Source organism: Aspergillus terreus, genomic scaffold (genome assembly GCF_000149615.1).
Source record: "Aspergillus terreus NIH2624 scaffold_1 genomic scaffold, whole genome shotgun sequence".
Lineage (NCBI taxonomy): Eukaryota > Fungi > Ascomycota > Eurotiomycetes > Eurotiales > Aspergillaceae > Aspergillus > Aspergillus terreus.
This window is the reverse complement of record NT_165972.1, coordinates 1,886,141-1,902,532: the sequence shown is the minus strand read 5'-3', so window position 1 is coordinate 1,902,532 and position 16,392 is coordinate 1,886,141. Positions and strand designations below refer to the sequence as shown.

At 51.6% G+C, this 16,392-nt stretch overlaps 6 protein-coding genes across 6 annotated transcripts; 3 read left to right on the top strand and 3 right to left on the bottom strand.

The window, feature by feature from the left end:
* Positions 1–526: 526 nt before the first annotated feature.
* ATEG_00678 (uncharacterized protein) lies at positions 527–1,684 on the bottom strand (the record flags this gene model as incomplete). Its single annotated transcript, XM_001210764.1, has 3 exons — positions 527–947; positions 1,021–1,416; positions 1,509–1,684. The coding sequence occupies 3 exons, from the start codon at positions 1,682–1,684 to the stop codon at positions 527–529; spliced, it is 993 nt and encodes a 330-aa protein (XP_001210764.1).
* A 4,579-nt stretch (positions 1,685–6,263) lies between these two features.
* Positions 6,264–6,635, top strand: ATEG_00677 (uncharacterized protein; the record flags this gene model as incomplete). The annotated part of the gene is made up of 1 exon (XM_001210763.1): positions 6,264–6,635. One exon carries the CDS (start codon positions 6,264–6,266, stop codon positions 6,633–6,635), a length of 372 nt encoding a protein of 123 aa, XP_001210763.1.
* Positions 6,636–8,459: 1,824 nt separating this feature from the next.
* ATEG_00676 (WD repeat protein) lies at positions 8,460–9,885 on the top strand (the record flags this gene model as incomplete). The annotated part of the gene is made up of 6 exons (XM_001210762.1): positions 8,460–8,778; positions 8,900–8,994; positions 9,065–9,088; positions 9,178–9,515; positions 9,564–9,690; positions 9,748–9,885. The coding sequence occupies 6 exons, from the start codon at positions 8,460–8,462 to the stop codon at positions 9,883–9,885; spliced, it is 1,041 nt and encodes a 346-aa protein (XP_001210762.1).
* Positions 9,886–10,570: 685 nt separating this feature from the next.
* On the top strand, positions 10,571–11,383 carry ATEG_00675 (uncharacterized protein; the record flags this gene model as incomplete). Its single annotated transcript, XM_001210761.1, has 1 exon — positions 10,571–11,383. One exon carries the CDS (start codon positions 10,571–10,573, stop codon positions 11,381–11,383), a length of 813 nt encoding a protein of 270 aa, XP_001210761.1.
* A 590-nt stretch (positions 11,384–11,973) lies between these two features.
* On the bottom strand, positions 11,974–13,912 carry ATEG_00674 (tRNA guanylyltransferase; the record flags this gene model as incomplete). The annotated part of the gene is made up of 6 exons (XM_001210760.1): positions 11,974–12,256; positions 12,410–12,541; positions 12,623–12,712; positions 12,760–12,791; positions 12,946–12,970; positions 13,191–13,912. The coding sequence occupies 6 exons, from the start codon at positions 13,910–13,912 to the stop codon at positions 11,974–11,976; spliced, it is 1,284 nt and encodes a 427-aa protein (XP_001210760.1).
* A 747-nt stretch (positions 13,913–14,659) lies between these two features.
* ATEG_00673 (uncharacterized protein) lies at positions 14,660–16,190 on the bottom strand (the record flags this gene model as incomplete). Its single annotated transcript, XM_001210759.1, has 3 exons — positions 14,660–14,827; positions 14,904–15,648; positions 15,706–16,190. The coding sequence occupies 3 exons, from the start codon at positions 16,188–16,190 to the stop codon at positions 14,660–14,662; spliced, it is 1,398 nt and encodes a 465-aa protein (XP_001210759.1).
* Between the last annotated feature and the right edge of the window lie 202 nt (positions 16,191–16,392).

Sequence of the window (16,392 nt, the reverse complement as noted above, 5' to 3'; positions counted from 1 at the left end):
AAGTTGAGGGACATGTTTTGAAGGTACGAGAGCGGAGAGATTCAAGACAGGTCAATCTCAATTAACCGCTCTCTGACGCAGGGTCAACCACCCATGGGAAATTCCGCGGGCTCGCTCTTAATCCTTTCGTGAAAGCGAAAGAATTGGTATAAGTTGAGCAGAGCTTGTTTGTATAGTCTTTCATCCTGGCAGCTGACATTGCAGCGTGATTGAACACAGCGGGCAGACACTCACTTTAGACCCATATACGCAAAGTGAGAAGCTCCCGCGAGACGTCGTGAATATCTGGACGTCGCAGCCAGTGCGTTGCACGGTTCGGCTACCAGAATGCATCAGCATTGCTGGGGTCCAAGGCCAGTATGAGGCCGCGATAGCACAGGTACTACGGAGAGTTACCCTCGATCGCAGTCGCTCGTGGAGCCAAGGGAAGAGAGGAGCGAAACAGGGACTCCATTATCCACTCTTGGACAAGAAATCCTAGCGCGACTTTGATGTTCTCGGTCTCGCGCTAGTTGATCGCTGGTTGTCAGTTGACAGGAGGCTTCCGAGCTTGGTAGATATGTAAAATGTTATAGGCATGGATGTCCTTGTTGAAAGCCTCCGACCTGACCTCAGACGCGATACGCCGGATTTTTTCCCTATCCCAACCGAAAACCCGGCTAAACGGGGCCAGACTGAGGGTTTCGATACTCTCCGTAATGGCGAGATGGTACCAACGTGCGACCATTTTCTCGTGCTCGTCCTGGTGCCAAGGATTCAAGGGCAATCCAACCATCTGATGATCGATCTCAGTGAAGCCGGCGTCCTGCAAATCTTTGATGGTTTCCCGGGAGTTGTGGGCGATTGGTCGCATGGTCTCCTGGGTTGCTCGTTTCAAGTATTGGTACCATTCGCGAAGCGCCAGTCCGTCCCAAGGATCGGTCGTCACAACGGGGTTCGAAATCGATCTCCACTTGCTCAAACCAAGCACCCGGTCGAAGGTGGGCGAAGATCCTTCGGTAGAGGTTTGGCCATCCTAACACGCTTCCGCAGCCCATTTGGAGGTGGATCAAGTCCCAGGAGTCTTCACCCATCGCCCAGGGGCTTTCGTAATCGAAAGGAGCGTAAAATTCGCAGTTCTTGGGGTGGTTTGGGGGCTGGATCGGAGCAAGATCTACCCCGACAACGAAAGCATCGGGGTATTTGTTGGCCACGTCAATTGCCCAGATCCCTGTCCCACATCCCAAATCCAAGAATCGACCGTTTCTCGGGTGAGGTGCGTAAATCAGACCATCAGATACCCTCGCCTCGGTGAACAACTTGTGGAAAAGATCGAGGCGATCCTGCTCCTCGTCATCGCATGGTAGCATATAGACTCCTTTTCGATACGCATGGTACAGCCGTCCATTTTCTTCATAGTACTGCTTTTCTGGACTCCTGGGATACAAGATTAATCACCCAACAGGAAAAGTGAACTGGGTAGAACAATCCACATAGAATGGGAAAAAAAGGGGGCGGGGGTGAATTACTTGGTGTATATCGATGGGGAACCATTGTTCGTCCAATTGCTGTAGCCAGGATTATGTTCTCGTGCATCCAAGTCCCGATCCGTTATGACGTGGATGTCCATAGCATCGGAATTGGTTCTCGAGCGGCCAGAAGCCGACGACTGGGAGCCAAACTTATTGTAAGACGGAGGGGTCATGGTGATAGGTTGTCCCGGGCCGTGTCCGTTCCCAAACATGAGGCCTCCGAGTCAATGCGGAGCCCTCCCAGGCAACAAGCCGAACAGAGGTAAAGACGAAAGCAGTTCGAATGCCGGAGACAAGCCGAGACCGAACCGGGGAGAGCTGTCGATAATGAAGAACACCAGGAGATCAGGATATAGATCAGAGACCGAAGGGCCGTCCTGGATAACAGGCGGCCACAGACAAGTCTGAGGGCCTGGCAATGGACGAAAGCAAGGCGTTCAATCAAATATCAGGCTGACTGCGCCTCATGCGAAATTGCTCGGATGGTGAGGCGGGGGACGGGCGAGGCAGCTGGAGGTGTTCCGACAAGACGAATTCGGAGTTGGAGGACGGTCTGATGCAGGCGACTTTAGACAAAATTGAAAATCAAATAAATCAATCAAGCCGTGGAGCAGGTCGGGATGAGACGAACGCCCAAGAGAAAAAGACAAGAAACGGAAACCAAAATCCCACGCACGAAAGCAACTGCGGCGCAATGGGATGGGCGCCGCGATGAGCGCCGCGATGAAAATAACGGAGGCGTCGAAGAAAGTAGACGGGAAGCGCGGCCAAAGAGGCGGTGTCACGACGCAGGCGGTTTATGTACTGGGCGCAGGTCCCACGGCTTTAACGGGCGACAAATGTCAGGGCAAACTAGCCATGGATCAGAGGCCGATCCAGGGTCAGCTCCGGTGATTGGGACGTCTGGTTTCGAGCCGCAGGATGGAAGGAAGAAGCCGATCCCTGGGGGCCAGAGAATCCCACTTAATTAGTCGGCGGAGGTCGATTGGGTTCGGTTCTGCGTACCTCTTTTTTTTTAAACGGGATAGGAGACACAAGGAAAAGAGAGTTGGCACCGTGAACTCGGGTTCTGGAGGGATGGAGGGGCAAGAGGGGGCAGATATGTTTGAGAGTGTGTGTGTGCGTGCGTGTGTGTGAACAGCACGACTCGAAACACACGATAGATCGGACGTTGGAGGAGAGGATAGGGGGCGTTCCTGCTGCAGGAATAATAGTGATGATAATTAATAAGAAGAAACAAATCTTAATGCCGGGGAGAAGAAGAGCTAGTTATGCGTGGAAGAATCATGACATAGGTACCTGACGTACGGGAGGTCCCCTGTATTTAAAGTACGGACGGGACTTACCAGTACAAGATGGAAGTACCTGTAGTATCTCTTTAAGCTCCCAGGTACCTAGGTACGACCTCACCACATATAATAATAATAATACTAGGTCAACGGTAGGGATGACAGGAAAGTTTATAAGGCCATGGCTGTCTTGCCGCCGTGAATATTATTATTAGCACCCAGCTACAGGTAGTTACCTAGTCTAGTAGTCTAGTCTTTCTTGCTCCCCGTTGGGTTCCACGGGCCGGGAAACAAATGGGGTGGGAGAAATTGGACCAGAAAAAAAAAATTAGAAAAACAGGGAAAAAAAAAAAAAAAAAAAAGAGAGAGAGAGAGAGAATAGAAGCCCAGAAAGCAGCGGGGCGATTTCTGAGAACTGTAGAATAACGATATTTACAATCAATCGACTGTCTACCTACCTGTTACTCTGTGCCTATTAGCAGTACATACGGAATAGTAAGTAGTAAGTAGGTAGTATAGTACGGAGGAGGTATGGAGCACCTAACTAGGCAGGCTACGGTACAGGAAATTGATTAATTTCGTTATTCTTAGCAATCATCCATGATCATGTTTGGGTGGGTTCGTCCGAAACCGAAAGGTCCCTGGAGAACCGCCATCTCCCCGACAAGGTAGGGCGCTTCGGAGCCAGAGTCATTGGTTGCGGGGGCGATCCCAGCCATGGATGGATCTTGGTGGACGAAGTTGTTCTATTCTTGTGTCTCACCATTCCTATATAGATTACGGAGTAATCGGTAGGCGAGATATCGCTAGGTATATGTACGGAGTACATTCCATTCATGTATAAAGGGTATGCATGTCGGGTACCTGTACGTCGTCCGTACATCCGCTCCTTCGGTGACATTTATCTATCTGTCACCGGCCCTTTTTTTTTTAATTTCTTTTTCTCTTTTCTTTTTCTATATTTATTTCTCCCCCCTTTTTTCCCTAACGGACTACCCAAGTGCTCGGGCCTGGCGTCAATCACTGTCGCCCAGAACCAAGTGGCGGGAAACTATTTGACGGAACTTAACCCAGACCAACATGAACGATAACCTTTCGTCCGATAGATTAAAACTAATCAACTCGTGTGAATAGCGCGCCCGCATGCGGAAAATCATTCCGTCCTGCAGAATGGGAGAGTGAACAGGAGAACATATCATGTTAACAAGCACTCTGGAGTCAGAAGAGATTCGGGAGCGTAGGGGAGACTCCTAAGCCAACAGTACCTGTACTCCATAGAAGTTAACGTTCAATCAGATGGGTCCAACAATCTCCTCGTTGCTGATAGGACTCCGTGCGATTACTCTTCTCGGTAACTGCCGCTCATTCTCGGCACGACGGGACTCCGGCCAGTAGGAGGGTTTTGTTGGTAAAAAAAAATGGAAAGGAAAAAGAAAAACATGCCAAACGCTTTCTAGGAAATGATCCACTGTTGCTGACGATGAAAGTGACTTCCGGGTGGTGACGGCCCGCCTCCCACACGTACCTTAGTTTGGGACGAATGTTACGGAGCACATTCTAGGAACCTTAGTAAGGTAGTACAGGTGCTACTAGATCTAGTTAGTCGGTACCTGGGAGGTACGTGGAGGTACCTAGTTACCAGTACCGAACTCACCTAACCTACGGAGTACCTACGGAGTACCTTTGGTAGGTAGCGAGGTAACTTCCAGGTAACAAGCTGATCGAAGTCGATCGGGCGGTCACGATTTATTGGGATTACCCCCCGTGGCACGCCCGTTGTTGCCCACCGTCCAAGGCAACCCCCACTCCCCACTCCCTACTAGTAGCTAGCTAGGTACAATTGTTCCGGTACCAACACAGTGGTTGCAGGATGTGAAGCTTCGGACGTGGCTCCTCTTCGAGCGGTCCCTCCGTAGCGCCCGAGAAAAAGGCGAATCCGGAAGGTATTGGTTGGAATTCGGCCCCAAAGTCAAATTTCTCCTATTCTCCATCCTTTTCTTCCCAAAATCCTCCCACGAATTGTACCGCCGCTCAAGTGGATCACCCCTTGGTTCTTACAAAGGGGTCGCAGACGATGATAACAATTGTCCTTGCCGACTAGACTAGGTAGGTATGAAGCTCTTTAGGATTCTTTTATTTCATTTATTTGATTTTATTTTCCTCACTCTCATTAGAAAGACCCACTATCCTTAGCGGACTAAAAAACCCAGTCCTCTACGATCTGCCCTCTATTCCCGGGATATCATGATAGATCGGACATACCGCCTCAGCTCATCGAGGACAATCCCTGATTCAGAAACACGTCCTGACTGTGTATTGCTCGCGCAGGAGGGGGGCAATCCTGCAGCCACCTACCGTGGTGGAAGCGCCCCATTAGCTGGCCTTTCATTGGTGATACCTACTTGGTACTTTGTATGAGGTCAGGTGCCTCTATGGCTTTCTAGGTAGTTATCTAGGGACCATCCCACGGATATTACCCCAACATCCTTCCCATCGGAATGACTTGCATCCGTCTCGGTTCTTTGATGTCTCCCGGCTTCTTTCACGAATTGCCCAGTAACTTGTCCGGCAAGGTCTGATCCCCATGTTGATCATTTCACCGCTTACCAAACCCTCGGGTCCGAGCAATGCATGGAGGCCAAGTAATCTGCGTCTCTGCATGGTTGTCGTTCACCGCGTCCTATGTAGGACACACCGCAGCCATCTGCCCTTTGGACAGTGATGCGGTGGCGGAGGGTTCGTTTGTTCGCGATGGGCGATCCATCTACATACGTACCTAGCTCAGGGAGCCTCAATCCTTCCCTCTGTCGGCAAATGTCCACCTGAAATCCCGCTCCGTGAGACCGAGGTTGAGTTCATGACGAGGATCATGTGCAGAATACAATCAGCACTACCACATCCGACCGAGACTCGCCCGGTACCTGATGGTATCATTGTTCGATTTGAACTGAAAGTCTCCAATACCTTAGGTAGCTACCTACCTACGATTTCACTCAACAACGTCTTACGTAAGAAAACCATCTCCCTCACCATCATCATCAGGGCACCAGGTACGCCAGGTAACAATCCGTTACTTTACCTACGGCGTGGTACCAGTAGTACTACTTACAGGTACTAGCACAGACGCTACAGAACTCAGCGAAGACCGTATCCAATCGTTCCTCTGTTAGTCTCTCCTTTCGAAACCGAACACTGTTTGACCCTCTTCCGGGCGCTTCTCCACCACTAGTAAATAAGGGGAGCTAACCCGTCCCCCGTTGCAGTTGCGGGATTATCATGATGGAACACCGCATGCATCCACCCAGGGAACTAAACTCACACCATCTATCGCCTTGCAGGAGGCTAGCCAGACTGAACGGTACTGTAAGCACCATCTCCCCGTCTGTTTTCTGTTTTCTCTCCGATGTACCCCACCTCGATCGGATATATCTACCGCTCTTTTTTTATTCGCCTCGAAGTGACTATGTACATTCAGCTTCTCCTGATCTTACCTCTTGGAAACTTTCGACCAGAGCCACTGATCCGTGGAAACTACCTGCCCAGCTCCAACTCCCCCTCTCTAGCAGAGGTTGGTACCATATCATCGTTTGCGCATAAGCGCCTGACTGGAACCCGAAGCGAACCCCTCCAGCTCATGTGCTTCAGCCACGCCAAACTTGGCTGGCATCGCTACGATCGACCGTGTGATTCCAGTCTCAGAGGAACAGTAGCATCACTCCGACTAGAAGATCGACGCTCCCTTCCAATCGCAATGCAGAGCCACGCGCCTCGCCCTCCGCGTATCCTGCCAGCCCCGGCCTTCCGTTCCGTCGATCTGGAGCTTGAAGGCGCGTAATAGCTACCCTCTTGTCGCGCCCTGGTCATCTATACACGTCGTGGTACGAAGTATCTTCCGCGCCCTTATTACTCCTCCAGATGGGAAAGGGGAGCGAAGGGAGGACGAACCCCTTTAGGAAGGACTCGATTGGGCTGTGACATTTCCCAAGCTCTCTTTTGGAGTGCATTCCTCGACCCATTGCAAGACTTCCATGCAGCTACTACCAGCTACTAACTTTGTGGGACTAGGTACAGACATACTACTGTCCTAGTTGCATAAGAGTGCCCAGTCGGCCAACACACCTTTGGACTCCTCTCCTTATTCGACAATAACTAATTGTTGGTGGCCCGAGATGGGAGATGGCGGATCCCTTCATCGCCAGATCATTTCATGCTGGGATAGGCAGGGCCTTGCCTATCAATCGGCTTACCCGGCAGGGCATACTGCTCATTCTTGGGGACGACAGAACCACCGGGTTCTTTTTGCGGCAGTGCATATGTGCCTAATTAGGTTCCATTTAGGCACTGGTCGGGGCTGTCATCACAGCCTGTCAATTTGCCTGCTTTTCGTGCCCACCTAAGGCTCCACACACCTATAATTCTCGCAAATATCCTCCCTTCAGGATTGCCAATTCCCCTGCGACCTGGTTCTATCCGTGCAAATTCTACGGAGGACCGCCACGATAGGTCCCCTAATCCTGAGACTACCTAACTTTCACTCTTCGGCAGCCAGCAACCAGCCAATAAAGAGGCGAAGGGTCGTCTCGTCCTGCGCCATCGGTGCATTCCAGTGGCAATTTCCGTGGACGCTGGCCTACTCCTTGGTGGGGTCGCATCCAAGTGATCGCGTGGTGGTTGCTGCACGAAGACATGCGCCTAGCGGAGCAGATGCGGCAGATATTAGTGCCGGTCGTGCATGCGTCCATTGGCTGTCGCGCTCACCTGGAATTTCCCTTTTTGGTAAGAATGACCATCGTTTGCGCAGCATAGGTAGTCCACACACGTTCTCGGTATCACTAACTACCCGCTCCGTACTCTTTCTGCAACGGCCTGGGCCGCCTCGTAGCCTCGACGGCGGGGTCCTCAGAAGATGATCCACTGGTGCAAGTCAATCCTGAAAGGGTGAAAGAGCTGTGGAGGCACGACTCCAGACTCGGTTTGACATACAGAGTGCATTCTGTGGTGTCCTTGCTGACACATTAGGTGTACTTACTCCGTACAAGCAAACAGAAAAAGCAAGGTCCACAAGAGGAGGTTCACAGGAGGTTATCCATCGTAAATTATGTACAGCCACACTGAACTGCATCGAATTGATGTGACTATTTCTGTACCACAGCACTCGATACCTCTGTGAGGTGTTGTTCCGTGGAAGCCAGAATCGTCAGGCAGCAATCGAAGGGAGAAGGGGGAAAAAAAAAAAGAAAGAAAAAAAAAAAAAGACAAAATCTTGGCTTCCCGCCGCGCCAAAACATGAAAAGTATCATCACAGGGCATCGCCTCGCAGGAAGCAAACGAAGTTTGCACGCCTCTCAGAATCCAAGAGATCTTGCATTGAGCATCCATTCTTCCTCGAATTCCTATCAGAGATAGCCACGTCAAGACGGGAAGTGAGGGAGAGAGAAGTTAGTAGCCAACCCAGCGTCAGCCACCAGACCTGCATCATCCTGGAGAAGGAAACCAGCAACAACACACCCATCCGACCGACGGGATAGAGCAACCCATCACGTCCTGTTCTTTGATTATCGGCTCAGGGATCGCAACCTTCTTTGTTCTCGGCACGGGAATTGACCTTCATCGGGAAATATCACTAGCGCTTTCTGCCGCTTGATCAAAGTAGACGGCTATGCATACGCTCCAGGCCACGGCTTCTTCGTCCCTCTCCCTAGCGGAGGGAAACTACATCTACTCGATTGCACCGGCATCTCCGGGATCGTTTGCCGCTATCTCCTCGGATGACTCTCTCCGCGTGTTTGATGCCGCGGGTCTCGCTCGTGTGTCGGTCGTTGCAGCCGACACCCACACGGGAGTCACGTCGCTGCGGTCGTATAGCGTGGACCAGCAATTGCTGGCGACGGGCGGCAGGGATGGGAAGGTGAAGCTGTGGGATCTCCGGAGTGGAAAGAAGAACTCGGCGGTGATGGAGGTCGAAACATGTAAGTTGCGTCTGTGCCTTTTCTTGTCGCGGGGAACAGTGCCTGCATGGGCCGAATCCCAATGATCTACTCCCTCTATTCCTGCATCTGCGGGTGATTGCCTGCTGACGTCAAATCTGCGCCAGCGAAGGAAGCCCCCGTATTGTCGGTAGCTTGTTGCCCCCAGACCAACAGCCTCGTTGCGGGAACCGAGCTGGTCTCCTCCCAGGCCATCGTTCAGTTCTGGTGAGTGCATCGCCGCGATCCGTGAGATTCTGACTTTCAGGGCTGCTAACTGACGCCAAAGGGATGTCAGATCCCCCGGCCAGCCCAGACTCCAGTATGTCGAGAGTCACAACGACGACGTGACCGAGGTGTGTATCCTACGCTTTAGGCCCTGCAGGTCCCAAGGTGCTAATCGCCCTCCAGCTTCAATACCACCCGACCCGGCCTGATATCTTTCTCTCGGGGAGCACGGACGGCCTTGTCAACATTTACAACACAACCATCGCCGACGAGGACGATGCCCTAGTGCAGGTCATCAACCACGGCTCCGTGCATCATGCCGGCTTCCTTACCGAGAAGACCATCTACGCGCTCAGCCACGACGAGGTGTTCTCGATCCACCCGGCCACCGACCCGGACGAACAAACACAGGAGCCCGATCCCGTGCAGTTCGGCGACCTAAGACAGCCTCTGGACTGCGAGTACATCGCGCAGCTCTGCATCGGCAGTCAGGGGCCGTACATTGCCGCCGGGAATAAGATGTATGCCGCTCCACTGGCTCTTGTTGTGCTGTAGGCTAACTCGTGCAGGGACAAACGATTGGACCTGATTCCGCTCGTCGCGGACCCGACTTGGCGATTCGACCAGGAGAATCTCTGGCGTTTGCCGGGCGGCCATGGCGAGGAGGTTGTGCGGTCTGTGTATCTGGACGAGCAGGTATGTTTGATGCGCTTTTGTTTGTGGACGGGCGGTACTAATATGTAGCAGTCTCAGTCGGTCTTTACCGGTGGTGAGGATGGGTTCGTGCGGGTGTGGAAGGCTGGTGGAGAGGAGATGGAGACAGAGTCACCAGTGAAGGCATCGCGACCAGAGAAGAAGAATAAGGAGAAGGGGAGGTTTAGACCGTATTAGTTGGATAGATAAGAGTGATCTGCTGGAAATCTAATTATATTGTTCATGTACAAGTGTTGATGGTACCGAAGGATGAGAAATATATATTGCAACGCATCAGTCTTGAATGTATCTAACATTAGTAATAAAAACAGCAGGATATATAGATAAATCAAAAAACAATGACCAAGACGTCTTCCCTTCAGAATTTTATCTTGAAAAAAGAGGAAAAGAAGAAGATTAGAACGAAAGGAAAAAAGAAAGTCGCACTGGGGATCGAACCCCTTGTCTCGGCTTGCGTGCGGACAAAAAAACCATTAGGCCAAACGCCAGAGGGGACCCGCCGCGCCGGAAACTAATGCTCTTAGTCTCTTAGTTAACTCTCCATGCAGCAGTCCCACCGCCTGGACTTTTATCGCTATCTTTTCTTCCATAATTTTTCTGCCCTTCCTCCGACGCCGTGGATGCGTTCCTCAAAATTTGCAGTATACCGTGTTTCTTCCTGTTTAATTGCATAAACTCCTACCTTCAGCGATTAGCACTACTATCATATATGTCCGCCTGACTCGATCATTATCCTCCACATCACCAGCGACAAACCCTGCATGCGCCGCACCTGAACAACCTCACCACCTACGCACACCACAATCCTCCTACGCACCACACCTCCAACCACCAATCCGTCACACAAATACTGCGATCCAAAATGGACGCCCAAGCTTACCTCCTCCGTCACGGCTGGTCCGGACCGGGCAACCCGCTCAACCCCAACCGCCGACCCGGCACCCACGGCGGGCTGGGCCTCACGAAACCGATCCTCGTGGCGCGCCGACAAGGCAACCACGGCGTGGGCAAGAAGACAACGAAAGACCCGACGAATCAATGGTGGCTGCGCGGGTTCGAGGATGCGCTCAAGGACGTCGGGCAGGCGGACCGCGCGCCCGCGACGGCGACGCCGAATGCGCTGACGAGCGAGCTGTACCGGTTTTTTGTGCGGGGGGAGGTTGTGCCTGGCACGATTGGGGGGCATTCGGCCGCTGCGGTTGCCGCTGGGTCTGGGAATGATGGGGCGGTGTCGAAGAAGAGGAAGGCTGGTGAGGAGGGGGAGGAGGGTGGCTCGGTGAAGAAGGTGAAGAAGGAGAAGGAGACTAAGGAGGAGCGACGGGCGCGGAAGGAAGAGAAGAAACGGCGGAGGGAGGAGAAGGAGAAGAAGAGGGCTGAGAAGGCGCTGCGCAAGGAGATGAAGAAGCAGAAAAAGGAAGAGCGTCGTCCTGAGGATGACTATCCGACGCCGCCGTCGTCGACGGAGCAGGATCAGTCCGATTCTACGGGGCGCGATGAGTCGTCTGCCTCGTCTGCCTCTGACTTGAAGGAGAAACGGAAGGAGAAGAAGGAAAAGAAGAAGGCGGAGAAGAAGGACAAGGAGAGCAAGAAGAGGAAGAAAGAGGAGGTGTCTACGGCGGACGACAGCTCCAGATCGAAATCGAAAAAGTCCAAGGATGGGAAGAAGGCCGCCTAACTGAGACATCTACATATGCTGTTTGTTCGTCGTTGATTTACGGAACGCGGGTGGGCGTATATAGATCTAGAGATACCCATTTAGACTCGGCATAAAAGCATTATCATTCGATTCAGGTTATCATGTCTAAACGTCCGTTGGGAGCTTCCCGGGCTTGCCCGAGAGGATCCAGGGCCGTCGTTCCCAGAACTCGTCCTTGATGATGTCCACATGCTCGACCACCACCTGTGCTTTCCGGCGCAGTTTCTTCAGTTTTTCCTGCTGTGAGCGTGACACCTGGGCATCCTGTGTTGTGAACTCCTCCTGTTCTACTGCTTTTTCTGCAGCGGGCTTTGCTTCTTCGAGTTGATACTGTCCCGCGTTCAGCATGTAAATTGGGAGACGCAGGAAGAGGACGTACCTGACGATATAAGACGCTGCCTTTCTTGTAGATCTCCTCTTCATTGTTGTAGTTGATTCCGAATCGCTTGAACAGGATTTCATTCTTGTCTGATGATACCGTGCCCTGATGTATCCAGCATTAGAAATCACCAAGCGCAAACTCTGGAGCTGGAATCTCACCTTCAGCTCTTGCTCTGCATCGGTATTACTCATGCCTCCTTGTTGGACCATGGTCCAGAAGGTGGTGTTGTAGAGATTGTTGATGTGGCCTTTCTCGCATGAGTAACCTGATCAGACAACAGGGTAAGATACTTACAATCAACCTGTCTCCAACTCATATAATCGCGGAAGATTCGCGTATTGGGATAGACAACTGCCCTTCCATCGAACGAAGGCAGATGCGGTGGTTGGAGGGGAGTATCAGGGAAATACGTCCCCCACTGGTAGACATAATGTGCCGTGAATGTGGATACGATGGTGGTGACCAGTTTCCTGACCAAGGGGTTAGTCGCCTTAACCTTTTCCAGAAAATAGGGTCACTTACGCGCTCCGACGTTCAAATAACTGGCAATTAGGATGGAACACAAAGCTGCGATGTGTCAATATGCTTCGGCAGAGTGACTCGATGATGAAGCGTTGACAGACCTATATTCATCGCTTATGCCGTATGCAATGCATATATCTGGCAGGTCCTTCATGACCTTCACAGCAGCAGCATTCATCAGATCCAACGCCCGACGGTCGTTGGGTTTCTTAAAGCCATAACGATCGGTGAGTCTAGACTGCGTTAGTATAATGCGAGTGACTTGGCAGACCAAGTCGGTCTGGAGGGACGAGATCTATGACCAAGGAACTCACTTGTGAAAGCCTCTGCCGTCTATCCGCACCACGATCCAAGTGTTGGGTAGCAGGATATCCGGCTGTTCGAATGCTTTGACATATTCGTATCTAACCCCGGTCAGCGAAGTTCCATTTAACGCTGTGTACAAGCATACTTTGAGTTTGCCATTTTATGAGTTCCCCTGATCTATTTCGATTTGTTAGACGGAGGGGTTCAGCGGGGAGAATCTTTGCGATAGTTGGGCTGGAGAAGAGAGTTGTGCGGGAACGTCAAATTCGCCCTCATTATTTAGGCGGTGCGAAGCGTCCCGAGATGCCAGTCGCCCACAGTCAACATCTACGAAGTACATGAAAATTTTCAATGTTCTAGGTCAATTCTATTTATGTCTTGGTCTTTAATTGACTGTGGATAATTAACAGCAGTTGCATGGACCCAGGATCGATGTACTATCCCAGACCAGTGAAACCCCGATAGATCTAGGACTCTATGGATCCCTTGAGATGCTTATCATGGGGTTAAACCATACAATAACGAGCATCAAATTCGCATCATCACCGTACGATAGGCTGCTTTGCCGTCACCCACATACTCTCCGCCGTGGTCAAGACCGTGCCGGCACCATCGACAATCTCTGCCTCGGTGAACCATTTCCGTCTCTCTCGCCGGATCAGCCGTGATCGAAGAAGGATATCGCTTGGTGCAAACACCGGTGCGTGATAGCACAGCGACATGTTCGCCGTGTAGTGCTTATCCCTCGGTCCCGGCTGACATGTCTGATGATGATGCAACAAGACCACGAACCGCATGATCTCATCAAAGAGGACCGCCTGGAAGCCGCCGTGAGTAATGGTAGGGTGCTCTTCAAGAGCATGACCCAAAGACATCAGGCAGATCGCATCTGGCTGGGTTCTGAGCTTATGCCGAGGATTCAGCCCATGTAGACGGCCGGAGCGCGGTGCTTGGATGTCTCTCAGTCGGAGTGACAAGACGTGAGGGATTGTAGAATCGGTGTTGACAGTCTGGCCGAAGAAGCGATTTTCTCCGGTGTGTTTGTTGAAGTGCCGAGGGAAGAATGGGACTATATCGTAATCTTTGTTCTCGATGACCTTGCGGGTCCACTCAATGGAGGAAAAATAATCGGCTGTCCTCTCAGGCGGGCTGTTTCTCTCGAAGAAATTACCAAGGAAGTTTGACTGTTCCTCATATCTAAGCGACTTGCTGCTGGAGTAATGGAAGATTCCACCCGCAGGGCATCTCCGTGTGGAGGTAATCCGGGGTCGGTGAAGAAGAGCGAATTTGCCGGACATCTGTCGACGAGGAACTTGAATGTAGGTTATAACAACTATATCACTTCACCGTACTTCACTGGGTTTTCGAACGCCGTGAGATATGGGAAAAATCTAAGGTCCTGTAGGATTCCCCGCATGTTAGCTCTGACATCCGAATCCCGAGGATAGAGGCGAACTAAGCCACTAGAACATACCAGGGCTACCGTGCAGTATTTCGTTTTGGATGTAAGTGCGTACGCTAGTATACAGATGAAGGACGCATGGTTTGGATGCAACCTACAGACAAGACAAAACCGACTACTATGTACTCACTATGCGATGTAGAGGGGCTGCACGGAAAACTATCGGACTATGACGCGCTCATGTCCGACCCGAAGGCCAATTCATGCTCCAAACAGGCTTGCTGGGACAGTAACAGGACCAGGAGTAGAAGCCTTCTACGAGATTCTGGAATAGATGTGGAAGTCATGGTTAGATGGAATGAGCAGCTGCCTACTATTGTTCTCCCTGTCATACCTACTAAACAAGATAGACCAGATGTAAACTAAAACACATTTAAACTATCGATTATTCATACCATGAGGGATGCTCGAATGCGATCTTCAACAGTCCACGTTAATAACCTGTAAAATTGTTCTCTTGTCCTGCAGAGCAGCAGGATTGTATATACTCTCCATACTCTATGAATGGATGGCTCATCTAACTCGGATATAGTGTATCTCTCCCACCTTCGATGTAAAACTTTCGATACACCAATAATATCATCTATAGCTTTTTGAACGGTTTCACATCCGTCTTCAGACGAATAAAAAGAGCCATTGCCGCCGAGCTCAGAGCCATACCGCCAGCATAGAAAATCGCAGGCCGGTAGGCACCGACGCCATTTCCTTCTCCGCCGGACGCGTCGAGTATGTATCCCGCAATCGGGGCACCCTGAGAAGTAGTCAGTATTCCAGAAACCGATAAAAGCAAGACTGACGTAAATGAAGAAAACACATGAAACACGTACAAGAAGATATCCACCCGCCCAGCCTGTCACCACCATCCCCATTGCAACCGGCACCCTCGCGGAGCCAAATACATTCCCAACAACAGTTGGCATTGTCGAGAAAAAGCCGCCGTTGGACATCCCGTTGATAATGACGAAGACGATAAGCGGCCCAATGGACGTCGAGGCCGGCCACAATACTAGCATGCTCAGGGCACTGAGCAGGAGGGATAAGAACAGAGTGTTCAATGGACCGGCAAGATCACTGCAGAACCCGCAGATCAGCCGTCCCACTGCGGAGGAGAAGTTGAATGCAGCGACCACTCCTGCTCCTGCGCTGGAGGACATTCCGAGGGAATCCGTGTACAAAGGCAAGAAGAATGGAGGGACCAGCAGAGGAAACGTGGCTATGGCTCCTGTCGCAAAAAGGATGACGAAGCGGATGTCTCGGAAGAGTCGCCTGGAATGCAGATAAGTAAGGGATCGCAACGTGGGATTTGACACGGCATACCATTCAACAAACGCAGTGCGAGGTATGGGTACCCGTTGTTTGATCAGGTACGCTGCAGGAATACCAGTTCCCCAGGTAATAAACCCAAGGATTCTGAACGTCCATGCGGTGCCAACGCTGCTCAGGAGAGCATTCAGAATAAAACTGATGACTGCTCCCCCCAGACCGCCTGCAGCGTAGACGATCCCGTTCGCAATCCCGCGCTTGGCTTTGAAATACTGCGCGGGGGTCACCGAGACCACCATGAAACAGAGACTAATGGGCATCATTAGCGCATACCACTCAAAAGATATCCAACTAAGATTACCGTACCTGATACCAATTCCCATGACCACCCCAGATGTTACGAACAAGCTGCCAATGTTCTTGATGGCCACGCTACTCAGGACTTCACCCAGGCCGACGAAGAAAATTCCCACCATCGCCGCAATCCTGGTCCCAACCTTTCGAATGATGCGCGCATTGAGAATGCCCAAGAACGAGATGCAGGCCGTGGCAAGGGAACCGACAAATGCTAGGGTAGAAGACGAGGACACGCCTTCTTTCACCAGCGCCGCTTGCAGAACACCCCAGCAGTAGGATGTCCCGATGAACCACCAGGTGATGACTGCACAGCCTAATATGACGACCCAGGCATAGCCTCCATCAGGCACCTCGGCGTCAGCAATGAGGGAAGCTTGCATCAAATCATCCGGATTGAGCTCGGGGGTGGAATCTCCAGCCGGCCGCGGAAATCTCTCCCCCGCCGCGCTGCTTTCTTGCAGCTCAATACCAGTGGACTGAGCATTTGATGCCATGGCGCTCCGTTGCAGACTGTGTACTCCGTAGCCAATGGGGGCTCGCCTGGTTGATTGCTAGGACACAAGCCCTGGCAACCCTGAATTTAAAAGACGCCAGAGGAACCGAGTGTAAGCGAGAACTCCAACTCTTGTGGGTCAACGATTAATCAGGATGGAGTAGTTAACTGTCATTGTGGTCGTACGCCCTATCGATGACATC